Source organism: Drosophila tropicalis, unplaced genomic scaffold (genome assembly GCF_018151085.1).
Source record: "Drosophila tropicalis isolate 14030-0801.00 unplaced genomic scaffold, ASM1815108v1 contig_859, whole genome shotgun sequence".
Classification (NCBI taxonomy): Eukaryota; Metazoa; Arthropoda; class Insecta; order Diptera; family Drosophilidae; genus Drosophila; species Drosophila tropicalis.
The window spans coordinates 98,589-113,935 of record NW_027173353.1 but is presented as its reverse complement, the minus strand read 5'-3'; the positions used below and the strand labels follow the sequence as shown (position 1 = coordinate 113,935).

The following is a 15,347-nucleotide window of genomic DNA, read 5'->3' as shown; positions in this document are numbered from 1 at the left end:
GTTTAATATAATTTGAATAAACATTTACCATAAGTAACCACATCAGAAAATGTAACATTCGAAAGAGCTTGTTTTTTAAACCACTTATAAAAACAGTAAGCGATAAACGACCAAACAGAAAATTAACTTAAAATGTCTGTTTTAATATCATTTCAAAGACTTAAAACTTTAAAGTTAAAGTTAAAGTGATTTCATTTTGATCAATTTCGATCAGTTTTTTATATAAAACACTCATAAATAAATAAGTACATACTTAAACCGAAAGTACATACTCATGGTACTGAATAAAAGACTTCACAAATTTAAAATACCTTACAATACTTGACAATTTTTTTAAGTAGTAAAACCAAATTATCTATCTATAGAATGAGCGCAACATAATGGTTTATATTTAAAATACTTTCCATCATCTATTTACAGATTCTGGAGAAAATTATCACTTTGATTTATGATTTGCCATAATTCATAACAAATAATAAAATACATAGTAAAAGAGATTGCTAATTTTCATTAAGATTTATGACTGAAACTTGTCTCCTAAGTAGCATATCCCTTTTTTTTGTGCTCTCTCTAAGTATATATACTTATTGTTGGATATATGTACATATATATATGTTTGTTTAGAGAGAGAGTCACCAAGATCATAGAGAAGGCGCCCATCTATAAGTATTTGAGCGCCGGCGAAATACGAAAAAAAATTACTCAACTCAATTCGTTGGTTTTTGACAAAAATCATTTTGTTGTTTTTATTTTTGCTTTTTTTTTCCTACAAAAATATCAAAAAGCAAAATAATTTTCGCGGTCACAAGGTAAATTCATGGTATATGCATGTTGAGTTACGAATTGGTTTTGGACCGGGAGAGATCGTCTCGTATACTCGTGTACGAAAAATAGAATAATTTTTTCAAAAAAAAAAAAAAAAAAATCAACAAAAAAATTTGTTGTATTCTTTTTCTAAATTTCATTCTTCTGGTTGCTGCTGGTGGCTGGTTGTGAAAACCAAAATCGAAATTAGATAGATTGTTGGGGGCAAAATCTTGTGGTGCCTGTTCAAAAAACGATACGCACACGACGTGCACAGACGACGACGAGCCAAAAATAAGCAAAATTATTTAGCTGACAATCGTCGAAAGGGACACTAAGGATTACCCAGCCGACGATTGTTGGTTAAAAAAAAAAAAAACGGCTCGCTAAATTAATAAAAAAAACGAAAAAAATTAAAGCGAAAAAAATTCAAATTTAAACGAGCTACACAAAAAGTGAACAAAACGAACAAGTGCAAAATTGTGACAAAAATATTAAAAATTTGTGCGAGCCTTATTATACATATATATCTTATTATCTCTCACTCTCTCTCTCTCTCTCTCTCTCTCTCTCTCTCTCTCTTTACCTATATCTCTCTATCCCTCTTTATATACTACCCATGTTTAAATACATATAGATTTATGAAATATCTCTTGATCTTTCAAATACGTTTGAAAAATAATCTTTAGCATTGAATTCTTTACTCTTTCATGCAGTGCATTTAAACGAGCGGATATATAGAAATATATATAGATATATATGCCAGTATACGAGAGCAAGTGTTTTGATTTAAATTTTTCCTAATTAACAATAATTACGGAAAAGTTCGAGAAAATAAAAAGGAGAATTTATGACGTGGCTAAAGTATTAACCACACTGGGAAAACTCAAGGATAATTTGTTGATTTGATCATAATGGGGCGGCTAACTATATGGTTCCTATTGGGACTAACGTTAATCGCCGTCTCCAACAATGGTGAGTTTAAAATCCATCAAAGGGTCTATTATATAAGCCAAGATACATACATACATACATAGATAACCCGGGACCATCCCAGCCCATTCAAAAAGAAATTATCTGAAAATTCCGCACGCTGAGACATTATGCAATTTTATAACAAAAACCGCCCAAAAATCAAAAAGAAAGAAAAACGGAAAAAAGAAAATATATATATTTATTTATACACATATATATTTTTTTGAATATGTCTTTTGGCTTAGTTTTGTGCGTTTGTATATAAGTGAACAAACGTCAGCGGACGACATTTGAAGATACTAACTAAAAATTTTGGCCTAGCCAAGCACACACACACATAGATACTCAAACACACACAGATACAGATACATTTAAGCTTTTTGTCTAACTTGTTGTTGGTTTTGTGTTAATTTTCCTACAAGAAAATCGTTGGCTAAAACGTCAACGATAGATAGCCCCTGTTTGGTTGCTCTCTCTCTCTGTCTCTCATTTCGTTGTCATCATTTGTAATATTTTTAAATTTAGAAATTTTTAAGTTATTTTATGTGTTGAGCGAGTATATTTTCGATACGCTGTATATATGTGTGTGTGCGTGTGTGTTGTTTGCAAAATAGAATATGTGAATATTGAGAAATTGAAATGGCGCAAATTGCGGTATAAATATTATATAGATAGATAGATATGTATGTATGTAGGTAGTTAGATTGCACCAACATAAACACAATATGCAGCCAGGCATCAACGAGATTTGTATAAATAATTTTATAGAAATGAGAAATTAGAAATATTTGAAATAGCTTCCTCTAATCCCCCCGCAAAGACGTCTGCAATAAGTAGTTATAGGAAATAAAACAAATTGAATAAACACACAAGAGATTTATCATAAACAATTCAATCATAATGTAATTGAAATAATTAAACCCAAACCCAAATGTTCCCATTCTATATACAAATTTCTTTTGTAATTTTAGACAGTCTTCTAATGGTTTTGGCCATATTGAAAGTAATTAGCAAATGACCTTAGAATGGAACTGTCAATCAATTTTCTTTAAAAACCGCGACCTTAGAACACTAAAAAGCAAAAGCATGTGTGTGTGTGTGTGTTACTCCCTCGCAAATTCAAAGGGGGTGGGGAGCTGCAAAGAAAATATATATTAAAGTAAAAAAGAAGTGGGCGAACAGCCAACAAAGTCTTCGCATTTCCCTTCCTCTGCTAACCGCCTTTCCATTAGCTGGCGAAATGTGTGTTGAATTTTCATAATTTAAAAATAAAATTCATAAATCGGTGAAGGAAAATTGTTCATTGTATGAGTGTGAGAATGTTTGTGAGAGCCATAAATAATGTCAAGTTTGAAAAGATAAAATGACCTCGGTACTTGCTTGCTGACATCCGACACAGAAAAACACAAAAAAAAAAAAAAAACAAAACTAAGGACTGAAGGACTTCTTGGTAGGGCCCATACGTTTCATATTCGTTAGCTGTCACGTTGTTTTATAATCGTTTGCAGTTGGGTTTGTCAATGCCGATGTCGGACCAAGCGAATCAGAATGTCGACCCTACATTGAAAAGGCTATAAGTGAATTGAAAACAGGTGAGAAAGACCCAAAAGAATCAAAACAACTGGGACTAGCAAAGACAATCCAATTCTAGATGGCATTAAAGATGACTCTGGAGAATTGCAATCCGATCAGCCTCGTAGGGACAATGATGACGACGACGACGACGATGATGATGATGGTGGGATTGGGAATGATGATGAAAAAGATACTGTTGAAATTGAAACTGTCGAATTGGATTCCACAGAGGACGCGAAAAGCGCAAACGATCTTGATGGCGATGGCATTCCTGATGACGAGGACGATGACATTGATGGGGATGGCATACCAAACGACAAGGACGACGATATCGATGGAGATGGCATACCGAACGAAGAGGACGATGACATAGATGGCGATGGCATACCAAACGAAGATGATGACGACATTGATGGCGACGGTGTGCAAAATTCCAAGGACGAGGATATCGACGGCGATGGTGTGCCAAATCATGAGGACGAAGACATCGATGGCGATGGCAAAGTGAATCATGGTGAGTTATTCGTAAAACTAATCCAACTTTATTTATATTCAAATGTTTCATTTTTTGCAGAGGATGATGATCTTGACGGAGATGGTACTCCAAATCATGGTAAGTAATTAAATAGTCCTCCAAAAGTTTTGGTTCCTATACTCTTTTGTCCATCTTTAGAGGACGATGACTTGGATGGTGATGGCGTGCCCAATGAGGAAGATGAGGATTTAGATGGCGATGGCAAAAAGAATCATGGTATATATAATTTAAAATAATATTTATATCGGGTGCTTTGCATTTTCTATGCTTTTAATGCAGAGGACGACGATCTAGATGGTGATGGTGTCCACAATGATGATGATGAGGATTTGGATGGAGATGGCACAATCAATCACGGTGAGTTCTTTTTATTTCAATCTGCCAGTGGTTCCTTAATTAACATTTTTAATTATTCAGAGGATGAGGATCTTGATGGCGATGGCGTTAAGAATGAAAAGGACGAGGATCTGGATGGCGATGGCAAAGCCAATGAAGGTAACAAACATATCCTTGCTATTAAAATAAGAGTGACTTAGTTAAATAAACCTGTTTGCCAATTTGCAGACGACGATGATCTGGATGGCGATGGTGTGCCAAATGAAAAGGATTCTGATTTGGATGGCGATGGCATATTGAATGAACACGATAGCGATGTAGATGGCGATGGAGTGCCCAACGAGCATGACAGTGAAGAGAATGGTGACGATGACGACGACGACGATGAGGAAGAGGTTAAGAAACGCAGCAAGCGCGAAGTTGATGCAGCTCCAGTTTTGGATGTTGTGGCACCCCCAAGCCCAGCTGATGAATTCCCTGTGGAGGAAGCCGTCAAAGAGGAGTCCGTTGAAGTTGAAGCTGAACCAGAAGCCGAGGTTGAATCAGAACCCGAAGCCGTTGCTGAAGAAGAAAAGCCAGAAGCTGAGGAGCCAGCCGAGCCTGTGGTTGAAGTAGAAGAAGTCAAGCCCACCGAGGAAAAGGTAGAAGATGCTCCTGTTGAAGAAGCTCCTGCAGAGGAGGCAAAGAAAGAGGAAGAAGCTGATGAGTCTGTGGAAAAGGAAGCTGTTCAAGAAGATGCCATTGAACCAGAGCAGGCTCAAGCAGATTCGGCTGTTGCAACTGGCAACGAAGAAGACGACGATGAAGATGATGAAGATGATACCAAACCAGAGGACGAACTTCTTTGGGTAAGCAATTTGAACGACTTCAACCATTTCAAATGTGGTTAAATTTTGTGCCTATTATAGGAGGGTGAAATACCACAAAATCGCCGCAGTCGTCAACACATCTCAGAGCTCTTGCAATTGGATGAGGAATTCAATGCTCGCGAAAAGGCCACCGATAATGTGGCTGAAATAATTCTTAGAGATATCAAACGCATCTATGAGAATGCTGTCAAGCCATTGGAAACACTCTATAAATATCGCGATCTTAGCAATCGTCACTTTAGCGATCCTGAAATCTTCTCCAAGCCATTGATTCTATTTATGGGTCCATGGTCTGGTGGCAAGTCCTCGATTCTTAACTATTTGACTGACAACGAATATACACCCAACTCATTGAGAACCGGTAAGTGAACTACATAAGTGAATCACGTGAATCAGTAGAACGTGAGATTAATACTCTTAATATTCTATATTTAGGAGCCGAACCCTCTCCAGCCTATTTCAATATTCTGATGTGGGGCAATGAGACTGAGGTTTTGGATGGCACTCAACTGGCTGCTGATTATACCTTTGCTGGCCTGCAAAAGTTCGGCCAGGGACTGGAGGAGCGACTTAGGGGTCTGAAGATGAAGAGCAAGTTGCTCGAAAAGGTATGTTCTAAGATAAGCCATCCGCATTCTTTAGTACACATGTATCTGTCAGATACTTTTTGATTAAGTGCATTAACTTGTCTCCCTGTTAGTTTTTGTTGGCAGGGCATCTTCTTCGATTGGGAAACCGCTGGCAATCTGCCCGGATGAATTTATAGCTTTTAGCGCGCACACAGTTTTTGCATTAATTTTGTTTATTAAAATTGTACTTAGGAATAATTTTAGCTAACTAAATTTAAACACAACCCCCGAATGCATTTTTTCAGGTCAACATTGTCGAGATACCCGGCATTCTCGAAGTGCGCAAGCAGGTCTCTCGTGTCTTCCCCTTCAACGATGCCTGCCAGTGGTTCATCGATCGCGCCGACATCATCTTTCTGGTCTACGACCCAGCCAAGTTGGATGTGGGCCCCGAAACGGAGGCCATTCTCGATCAGCTAAAGGGGCGCGAATACCAAACGCGCATCATTCTTAACAAGGCTGATACCGTCAAGCCTGAGGAACTGTTGCGTGTGCAGGGCGCCCTCATTTGGAACATTTCGCCGCTAATGTCGTCGGCCCAGCCGCCATTGATGTACACCACCTCGCTGTGGACGCATCCATATCAGGATGGCGCACCGGCCCGCCTGCTATTGGCCCAGGAGCGTGCCTTCTTGCGTGATTTGCGTACGGCCATCGATAAGCGTATTGAACACAAAATATCCAGTGCTCGTCGCTTTGCAGTAAGTCTAACAAAAACTATTTCCATGCTGAGATTGGATTAATCAAACCTGATTGACTTTTACAGGTGCGCGTGCGCAATCATGCCAAGATGGTCGATTGTTATCTAAACACCTATTACAATCACAAGACGCTTTTTGGCAACAAGAAGCGCATATCGGATGATATTGTCGATCATCCGCAGAATTATCACATCTACGAGGGTCTCTCCACACTGACCAACATCTCGCGTTACGATCTGCCGGATCCTGAAGTCTATCGTGACTTCTTCCGCTTGAATCCCTTGTACGAGTTCAAGAAGCTAACAGAGACATGTACTTATTTCCGTGGCTGTCCCATCACCAAGCTGGATGTGGCCATTGCCTACGAGTTGCCCGAACTTGCCGGCAAATACAAGAAAATGTCCGAGGCAGCATTGGCCAGCATTGAGGCACAGCACGAACAATCGGCGGAGACGGGTAACAATCCGGCTGAGCCGAAAAAGACGAGATGAGGAGATAACCTGCCATTTATGTAGTTTGTTTTCTTTAATAAGCATGAGAGAGCACGAGAGTTAGAGATAGAGAATGAATATGAGACAGAGACAAATGAAATGGGAAGAATGGGACATCGGCAAATGGAAACCGTCTAATGTGAATTAACTGCATCGAATGAGCTAATTGAATAGTAAAGAAGTAAAGTAAAGTAGACAGCGAGAGAGCAAGGAGGAGCACATGTCCATAAGGGCCACAAATGAGAGCATTTTGTAACAACAGCGTAAGACATCCTATATAGAAGAGGGCCAAGAGAGTTTCGAGATTGATTGACCGATCTGTTTTAGAGCAATGCGTTGCAATGTTTTGGTCCAAAGTCTAGTGGCCTTTAACAACTCAAATTAATGTTGCAACAAATTGAAAGTTTTTCTTTTTTTTTCGATATGATTTACACATAATTAATATGTATGTATAATATCTACATAATTGAACTGAGAGCTTTTTTGAGAGAGGTAACTAATATTGCACCAATGAGAGCCTATTTTACCAAAGACCAGCCAACTATTGGTTAGTTATTTTAATTGTTTTTAGTTTAATTTTTGCAAACAGAGTAGAGGAAGCACACTGAGCCTTTTTTTCTTAATTTAATTGTAGATGAGTAGATCAACCTTTATCACTTAACTAGAGAAGCAAAGTTTTATTGAGAGCTGCGGATCGATGACATATACATACATACATATATCTAACACATATAGAGAGCCCCATTAGCCCTTACCCGTTTCCCGCGTAGTGACCGAACCAAATTGGCTATTATCCGAAATCCGACTATTTTCCCAATTGTTAGCTTTTCCTTATTTCAAGTAGTAGTAGTAGTAGTAACAACAGCGCAGAAATTGACAAGAATCTTTTTCAGAATTTTGAGAGTTCAGCAATGTGTTGATTTTTTCAGAGATATTTTTGAGCAAAACACTAGTTCGTTTTTTTATTTTCGTTTTTTGAGCAGGACACCATAAAATATGAAATATAGCGATGATGTAGTTGATAAGACTTTTTGTAACAAAAGCACACAGTGAAGACGATTAAAACAATTTAACTAAATTTTTATTCATGAATGACTAAAGCGCATGTGAGATAAAGCAAATTATGTTAAACTATAAACTTAAACAATTTTACAGAAACTGAGAACCAAATGTAAAATGAACTGTGAGAGTGGGTAAAATACATGAAATGAAGAATAAAAACAACGGTAAACCCCATTCAACTGCGCAATGTTTTAAACTGTTTTTAACTATTTATTTACATACATACATACGTGATTCCGGGAGAAAGTTTGAACTGATTCGCCCACTTGTTTATTATAACATGCTTACTTTTATCTTGTTACTTTACAAATATGCACGAGTTCCGATAGCAAAGAACTTATGAAAAAATTTATGCAATTAATGTTTAACGAAGTTTGAAAACAGCTGTTTAGCTATCTGGAAGCTTTACGTTAAACGCACATGAATATTAATCGGTACCTCACTAGTCGTTACTATCGCGGCAGTAAAAGGCGGAATATAATCGGATCGATACATTATTATCGACTCCCATCTCTTACGAAACTGCCAGTATTTAAAATAGGGGTTCAGAAAAATAGTGGATGGAAAGTCGGATTTGGAGTCCTATTAATTTTTAAACCAGCTCCTAGTATTTGACCCTCTATTTTTTTCGGTGTTTAGGTAGGGTATGATTTTTTAAAACATTTTCGCACTTCTTATTAATATTTTAACACATATTGATATTAATTTGAACCTGGGTTCTAATTAATGGAGGACATTTACACTTAAATGTACTTTTAAAGATTATTATGCATCATTTGTTATAAGATGTTAATTGGTTATTTAAGTTAGTAATTGGATTCTTATAATATAAATAACCTCCGCAATGCTCCAAAAATGAAAAAACGAAAGAGTGTCCAGTAGTCGCTAATGTTATGTCGTGAGGAGTTGCTTACGTTTTCGTTACGTCGTGCCGACAGGGTTGGAGAAAGCGGTTATAAAACGCTCATGTGTTTGTGTTTTCGTAACCGAATTTAAGCAGTCCACAGCAAAACAAAAACATTTCATAGCCGGAAAACATACGGAATGCATACTGATTTAGCCGCACATTTGCATACCCCGGCCTGCAATAAACTGATCGAGGAGCTCAAAGCCTGTCACGAGAATGTAAGTAACTTGAGGACACGAAAATGAACATTGGCAATAATATTTTTATTCATCGTAGCACGCATTTGCGAAATTCATAGGCGTGTGCAATTCCATAGACGATAAGGTGGTCAAGTGCCTCAAAGGAGAACGTATAGCTCGCTCTGCTGCAAATCGTGCCAAAGCCATTGAGCGCCAAGCCAAGTACAAGGAGAAGTTACTACAGGGAGAGAGTAATACCAATTAAGACACAATGGCAACGGCAGTGGCAACTCCAGTTCTAGGCGAGGAGGATCCATTCGCACCTTACTACTTTGAAGACAAAGAGCAGGAGATCTGCGGACAATCTGTGAGACCAATTACAGACAGCTACGATGACAACTATCCCAGTGTTGTGGATAGATTTTTCACACGTTTTTACTACATCAAGGGAAATGCCGCCTACCAAGTGCTCTATCACTCCAATCGCATTTGCTTAATATGCCTGGCACCATCGCATCCTGCCTTTGCTCAGGGCATTTCACAAGTCAATTTTAATGTAGGTAATGTAGATCGCAGCCAGAATGTGGTTAAGGGAAAGGGAAAGAAGGGCGGCATGATTCTGCAGGCAGACTCCACGCTGGCTTTACTTACCACAGAGACGGGTGAGACGTTCAAAATACCCAGCTGTATTCGTGGCAAACTGGTGGAGGTGAACACGGAACTCATAGCAGAGCCAAAGTTACTGGAGCAGCTGCCTGAAAGAGCCGGATACTTTGCCATATTACTGCCCAAGATTGAAAACTGCGAGGATATGAAAGCCAGCCTACTAAACCAACAGCAATATGAGGAATACGTCAACAATAACAAGCAAGTGGAGGTCCAACAGGACGATTTATGAAATTTGAAGGATTCTGCAAAAATAATTAAGTAAATTTGAATTTTACTTATTTTTTTAAATAAAATAATCGATACTATCGATTGTGTCCTCTATTTATATCGATAAACTCACGGCTTTAATGGCAACGCTGCGCAACACGTGTGTGTGTTTACAAACAGCTGACTGAATTTATAAAGTTTTGTTTTAAACTTTTGTTTGAATTTATTATAATAATAAACAAAATATAATGTCTGCCAACAAGCGAAAGAATCTGAATAATATGGAGGTTGACCAGAACGAAGAAACAAGCTCCAGTGACAGTGACGACGATGATGATGACGAGGGTGACCATCCGGACGCCTATAGAGGAAACGAGGTGAGCAGTACAAAATAAAACCCTACAAAGTTGGATTTTTATAGAAAATTATATGTTGCATAGGAGGTACAGATTGATTTTGGTGGCCGATCTCCAGTTGATCCCGATGCCCAGGGTATATCACAGCTGCTGCAGCGTCTCTTCCTGCGCGCCCACATTAATTGCAATCAAATGGCAGATTTGATTATAGGTGAGACACATTTGTTTGCATCGATTACATACTATAACTTATATTTCTTGATCAGCTCAAAACTATGTGGGCAGTGTCATCTATCAGTGCGATGATGACGGTGCCGAGAGCGAAACAGATGATGAGAATATGGTAGAAGATGGCACCATATTTGGCATTACCTCAGTGCTTAATCTCTCCGCCAAGAAGGATCAGCCTAGTATTGGCCAATTGCGCACCTATATACAAGAGCGCGCCAAATCCCATGCCACGCCGGAAGTACAACAACAACTGCGTGAGCTGTTGGACAATGAGCAGAGGCATGTCGGTTTCCTGATCAATGAACGATTCATCAATATACCAGCACAGATCTCTGTGCCATTGTTGGAGAATTTGCACGAGGAAATTGAAGCAGCCAATGCGAAAAAAATGAAATTTGACTTTGGAACGCTGTTGTTACTAGTTAAATTCTATCGCAAGGAGGCTAAAAAAGGCAAACCAGCAGAGGATAACTACACAAATGCCGAGGATGAGTTTCTGTCCGAGAAGGCAAAGTTTTCCTTTGAGTATTCAGTAGCCTCAGAATGTGATTCGGGCATGTCTGGTGACTGGCTTGAGGGAGATGCTGTAATGACGCCATACAGAAAACTATTGGCTTTGGATGCCAATCAGTTGCCAAAACTGATAAAAGATATCCAAAAATATATAAATGACGAATAAAAATTATGTTTGTTAACCAAATTTTTGTACTTTTAATTGCTTATTAGAAAGTTTTAAGAGTTCTCTGAATTCTTATATGAAATGTCTTATATATTAATATCTTAAAAGATCTTATTGTCAGCCAGTTTGAATTTAAACAATTTACTCTAACAAACAAATGTGGAACTAATTCTTTAAAACAGCTGGCAACGCAATCTAACAGCTGATTACGTTTCATTTGAAGCCAGCAAACGCAAACACACACACAGTCAAACATTCAGCAAATAAAAAAAAAATAGCGACGTGAGTAGACTTTATTCATATTCTCCAATTACAATTGTAACATTCAAGAAATTATTCATACGTCGTGTAAAAATATTATTAAATTGTCGTTGCTGTTGTTATTATTGTCAAACGAATGCGAAAAAAACGTATAAAAGCTGAATTATCGGTCCCCGAATTGCTCACACTACATTGCAAATTCTCCAGTAAAGGAGGCAAAGTTGTTATTGTTGTTGTTCTTCAAACTCAAACACAAAAAGAGAAAGAGAAAAGAAAGCAAATCGCTTATCAAAAAACCACAATTTAACCGTTTGGACATCTTATCGCTTACAGTTGCCAGCCCCTGTTCAGTTCAGCAACATTTGCCGTTTGATTCAGTTCGTTGTGTGCCACGAGTGTTAAGGAATCCATTGCAAACGCAAACATGGGGATCGAAAAGTAAGTACATACATACATACATACATACATAAGTATATAGAGATTATAAAGATTTGGAGATTACAATCTTCAAAAAAGGGTCTCTAAAATTGGGCAAAAGTCTGCAACGGATACAATGAATGGGAGCTGTAATTATAGAAACTATAACCCACGACTTTATAGTCTTATCCGTTTGTCTGTCTAAACCAGTGTCCTACTGCTGGCGTTCCAGCTCGATCGCCAAACACTCCATTAAGATCGGGCGCGCTTAGTGTTTCGTAGGATTCGGTACTGTCGTAGTTAATCCAGCCCTTTGATTATAATTGAGAACGCCCCATTTGTGAAGAATTTATTTCTGAAGTAGTTAATCTTAACTAAAATTGGTCATACGGCCATTATCGCAAGCATTTATTTATTGCATTTAGAGCTAAGATAATCGATGCGCCGGTAGATAAGCAAATAACAAAGAACAATTAAAACCTGCGAATCGCTTACATGGCAGTTTCTCCACTTGTATGTAGTATACGTGATAAAGTTACATTTAAAGGTTTGCTGACTCAATTATTGTTTACAGCGCATATAAATAAAGTATTTAAAAACAATAATAAATTTATATTAACAAACGTTATATGCGCATTCTAGAATTCTGCCATGTACTCTACAATTGAAAAAACTTATGATGAGATCTGGCAGTGATGTCCTTTGCATCATTGATCGTGCCACTTTGCCTGAAGAACTGCGGGAGACCTTTGAGGAGCATCGTTCGTTTGACAAGTCCTTTGATAGCAGCGTTTCCTGCTTCAAGGCACCATCTTTGGGAATTCCAGTGATTTATTCGCCCGTTCCCAAATTGACTGACTATGATGATGTGCGTAGTTATCAGAAGGCTGCCAAAGAATCCATACAGAAGGCCATTAAGGTGAGAAAGAGCTTGTTGATATCGTGTATGACCGACAAGTAAACAATTGTCTTAATGACTTGCAGGCTGGTTTCCGAACACCTCTATTGGTTGTGCCCAAGAGCAAACGGTTTCCACAGGCTGAACTTTGTACCGTCCTGGGAGCCTTAGAGCAGCTTTATGTGGTTAGTATATGGAATTGAACATTTTTCCATGGATTTTATCATATCTACTTATTAGCCAATTCAATTGCGTGAAGCCGATCCTAGCCAGAAAAGCCTTTTAGCCAATCTTAGTGTCCAAATCGATGGCCCCGATGCAGATGATATTCTAAAGGATGCATTAATACTGGAATCTGGTCGTTTCATTGCCCGTGACATTGGAGTTGGTGATCCCGAGAGGATGACTCCCATTGCTGTGGAGAAGTACATTACCGCCTTGTTGCCTTCTCTAAAGGTCACTGTGATCAGTGATGTGCCTACTCTTCAGAAGGAATACCCCCTTTTTGCTGCCGTAAATCGTGCCGCTGATGTTGTAGAACGTCATCGAGGTCGCATCATCTTCCTGGAGTACAAGCCACCAAAGCCGGCAAAGAAAACCCTGATGCTGGTTGGCAAGGGAGTAACCTATGACACTGGCGGTGCCGACATCAAGGCCGGTGGTGTTATGGCCGGTATGTCTCGTGATAAATGCGGAGCAGCTGCTGTGGCTGGCTTCATGCAGGTGGTCAATGAAATGAAGCCAGAGGACATTCATGTGGTTGCTGCTCTCTGTATGGTACGCAATTCGGTTGGAGAGGATTGCTATGTGGCCGATGAAATCATAACATCGCGAGCTGGACTTCGTGTACGCATTGGCAATACCGATGCCGAAGGTCGCATGTGCATGGCCGATGTACTCTGTCGCATGAAGGAAATCGCTGTTAAGGACAATCTACCAAACCCACATTTATTCACCATTGCCACACTGACTGGACATGCTTGGATCTCAGCTGGAGCTGGCCAAACCATTGCCATTGACAATAGTGTGGCTGCTGCCGAAAATCATGCCCGTAAGCTGCAGGAAGCCGGACAAATCTATGGCGAACCCTATGAAGTCTCTGTTTTGCGTCCATCCGATTTTGAGTTTAATGCTGGCAAAGCTCTTGGCGAGGATCTGGTTCAGGCCAATAATGCACCATCGGTGCGTACGCCACGTGGTCATCAGGTGCCCGCGGCATTCCTTATCAAGGTCACCGGTTTAGATCAACATGGTCTCGACTCGAGTAAGCCCATCAAGTATACACATCTGGATATTGCTGGCAGTGCCGGAGAACTACCCGAAATGCCAACAGCTGCTCCTGTCGTATCGTTGGTTAAAACACATTTGCTTAACTGAAGAATTCTATATCGATTTGTATGACATTCACTTTCAGTACTTATATTTTTTACTCAATTATCTATCTGTCCACTATATATACCTATATATGTATATCTGCATCACTGAATTAAACTAATCAATGCAAATTAAAACGATTTCGTCATTTTTCTATGAATATAATAATAGAGTGTAAATTTTCAGAAAATGCTGGAAAAACTTTTATATGTACATCGTTTATAAATTGTATTTACCTTTCTATGGAGTATCTTCAAAACTGATAACAAGGCTTGATTAACTTGGTCATTTTAAAAAGTTAACAAAAGTTCAAAAGTTAACAAAACTCTAGACTTTTTGTCCTTAGTTAAGGTATTCATAGATTATAAAAGGAAGAGATAAAGAAATTTTGAGTTTGAGATTTAAATGATGAGTTCAACAAGAGATCTGGATCAAAAATTGTTTTAGTATTTTTTAACCCTTTTAAGAAGAAATTCTTCTTAAAGAAATAAACTTTATTATAATCCTTTATAATAAAGTAGGAATAACAAAAGAAATTTTAGAGATTGAGATTTAAATTTTAAGTTGGTGAAAAGAAATTTCAAGGTTTCAAATAGAAAATAAAGATTATCTAAGCTAGAGTCTCTTAAAGTTAATGTTAATGGTAAAAGTATTGATCAAATTACCCTTTAGTAATGATTAAGTTGTAAGTTTTTGATTTTCAAAAACCTTTTTTCCATGTTGATTAGTTTTTTATAAATGTAGGTATTTACCTTTTTTTCATTGGCTCTTTGTGTTTGCAGTTGTTCATTATATTCTCCTTGTCGACTTTTGCTTTGTTTCTTTCTTTGGCCCAGAGCTTCATTCAGAACCCGTTAGTCGCTTCTCTGCACTGTTTTTTTGTTTTTGTTTGCTGCGCTTACTTCGCCTTGCTATTGGCCACTTGTCAGCTGTCGCATGTGTCTTGATACCGTTATTGCTTGGCTTTGGAAACTCGGTCAAGAGTGTCTCATTCATGCTGTGATTGCATAATATACCGTTGCCTGGTCTCCAGTTTTGCTGTAGGCCTTCCGCCTCCCGCCTACCTCCTACCGCCTCCTTGTGCCGCCTGCCTTTTGCTTCCCTGCGTGGCTTTCCTCTGTGCCTTGGTCGATAGGTTTTTTGTTTTGGTTTCTGTTCTCGCTTTGGTCTTGACAGTGCTCTTGGGTGCGCT

At 38.6% G+C, this 15,347-nt stretch overlaps 5 protein-coding genes across 9 annotated transcripts; all 5 read left to right on the top strand.

Moving 5' to 3' along the window:
* The first annotated feature begins 839 nt into the window (after window positions 1–839).
* On the top strand, window positions 840–8,151 carry LOC137581813 (uncharacterized). Of its 4 annotated transcripts, XM_068296154.1 has the most exons (14): window positions 1,056–1,308; window positions 1,521–1,779; window positions 3,288–3,371; window positions 3,431–3,517; window positions 3,584–3,868; window positions 3,929–3,967; window positions 4,028–4,105; window positions 4,169–4,246; window positions 4,307–4,384; window positions 4,454–5,073; window positions 5,134–5,455; window positions 5,530–5,702; window positions 5,969–6,424; window positions 6,490–8,151. In XM_068296154.1, the coding sequence occupies exons 2-14, from the start codon at window positions 1,719–1,721 to the stop codon at window positions 6,913–6,915; spliced, it is 2,787 nt and encodes a 928-aa protein (XP_068152255.1). In that variant the 5' UTR covers window positions 1,056–1,308; window positions 1,521–1,718; the 3' UTR covers window positions 6,916–8,151. The 4 variants fall into 4 exon arrangements, with proteins under 4 accessions (XP_068152253.1, XP_068152254.1, XP_068152252.1 ...); XM_068296152.1 differs by lacking the exon at window positions 1,056–1,308 and adding an exon at window positions 840–881 and having other exon boundaries at window positions 3,431–3,868; XM_068296153.1 differs by having other exon boundaries at window positions 1,050–1,162; window positions 3,431–3,868.
* A 777-nt stretch (window positions 8,152–8,928) lies between these two features.
* LOC137582009 (COX assembly mitochondrial protein 2 homolog) lies at window positions 8,929–9,328 on the top strand. The gene is made up of 2 exons (XM_068296435.1): window positions 8,929–9,102; window positions 9,161–9,328. The coding sequence occupies exons 1-2, from the start codon at window positions 9,022–9,024 to the stop codon at window positions 9,326–9,328; spliced, it is 249 nt and encodes an 82-aa protein (XP_068152536.1). The 5' UTR covers window positions 8,929–9,021.
* Window positions 9,329–9,334: 6 nt separating this feature from the next.
* Window positions 9,335–10,037, top strand: LOC137582008 (protein Abitram). The gene has a single exon (XM_068296434.1). The coding sequence runs from the start codon at window positions 9,335–9,337 to the stop codon at window positions 9,959–9,961; it is 627 nt and encodes a 208-aa protein (XP_068152535.1). The 3' UTR covers window positions 9,962–10,037.
* A 36-nt stretch (window positions 10,038–10,073) lies between these two features.
* On the top strand, window positions 10,074–11,226 carry LOC137582007 (protein BCCIP homolog). The gene is made up of 3 exons (XM_068296433.1): window positions 10,074–10,316; window positions 10,380–10,506; window positions 10,562–11,226. The coding sequence occupies exons 1-3, from the start codon at window positions 10,188–10,190 to the stop codon at window positions 11,203–11,205; spliced, it is 900 nt and encodes a 299-aa protein (XP_068152534.1). The 5' UTR covers window positions 10,074–10,187; the 3' UTR covers window positions 11,206–11,226.
* A 148-nt stretch (window positions 11,227–11,374) lies between these two features.
* On the top strand, window positions 11,375–14,292 carry Dip-B (Dipeptidase B). 2 transcript variants are annotated; one of them, XM_068297164.1, is made up of 5 exons: window positions 11,375–11,487; window positions 11,800–11,904; window positions 12,526–12,802; window positions 12,868–12,966; window positions 13,022–14,292. In XM_068297164.1, the coding sequence occupies exons 2-5, from the start codon at window positions 11,891–11,893 to the stop codon at window positions 14,156–14,158; spliced, it is 1,527 nt and encodes a 508-aa protein (XP_068153265.1). In that variant the 5' UTR covers window positions 11,375–11,487; window positions 11,800–11,890; the 3' UTR covers window positions 14,159–14,292. The 2 variants fall into 2 exon arrangements, with proteins under 2 accessions (XP_068153265.1, XP_068153264.1); XM_068297163.1 differs by lacking the exon at window positions 11,375–11,487 and having other exon boundaries at window positions 11,646–11,904.
* Window positions 14,293–15,347: the final 1,055 nt, after the last annotated feature.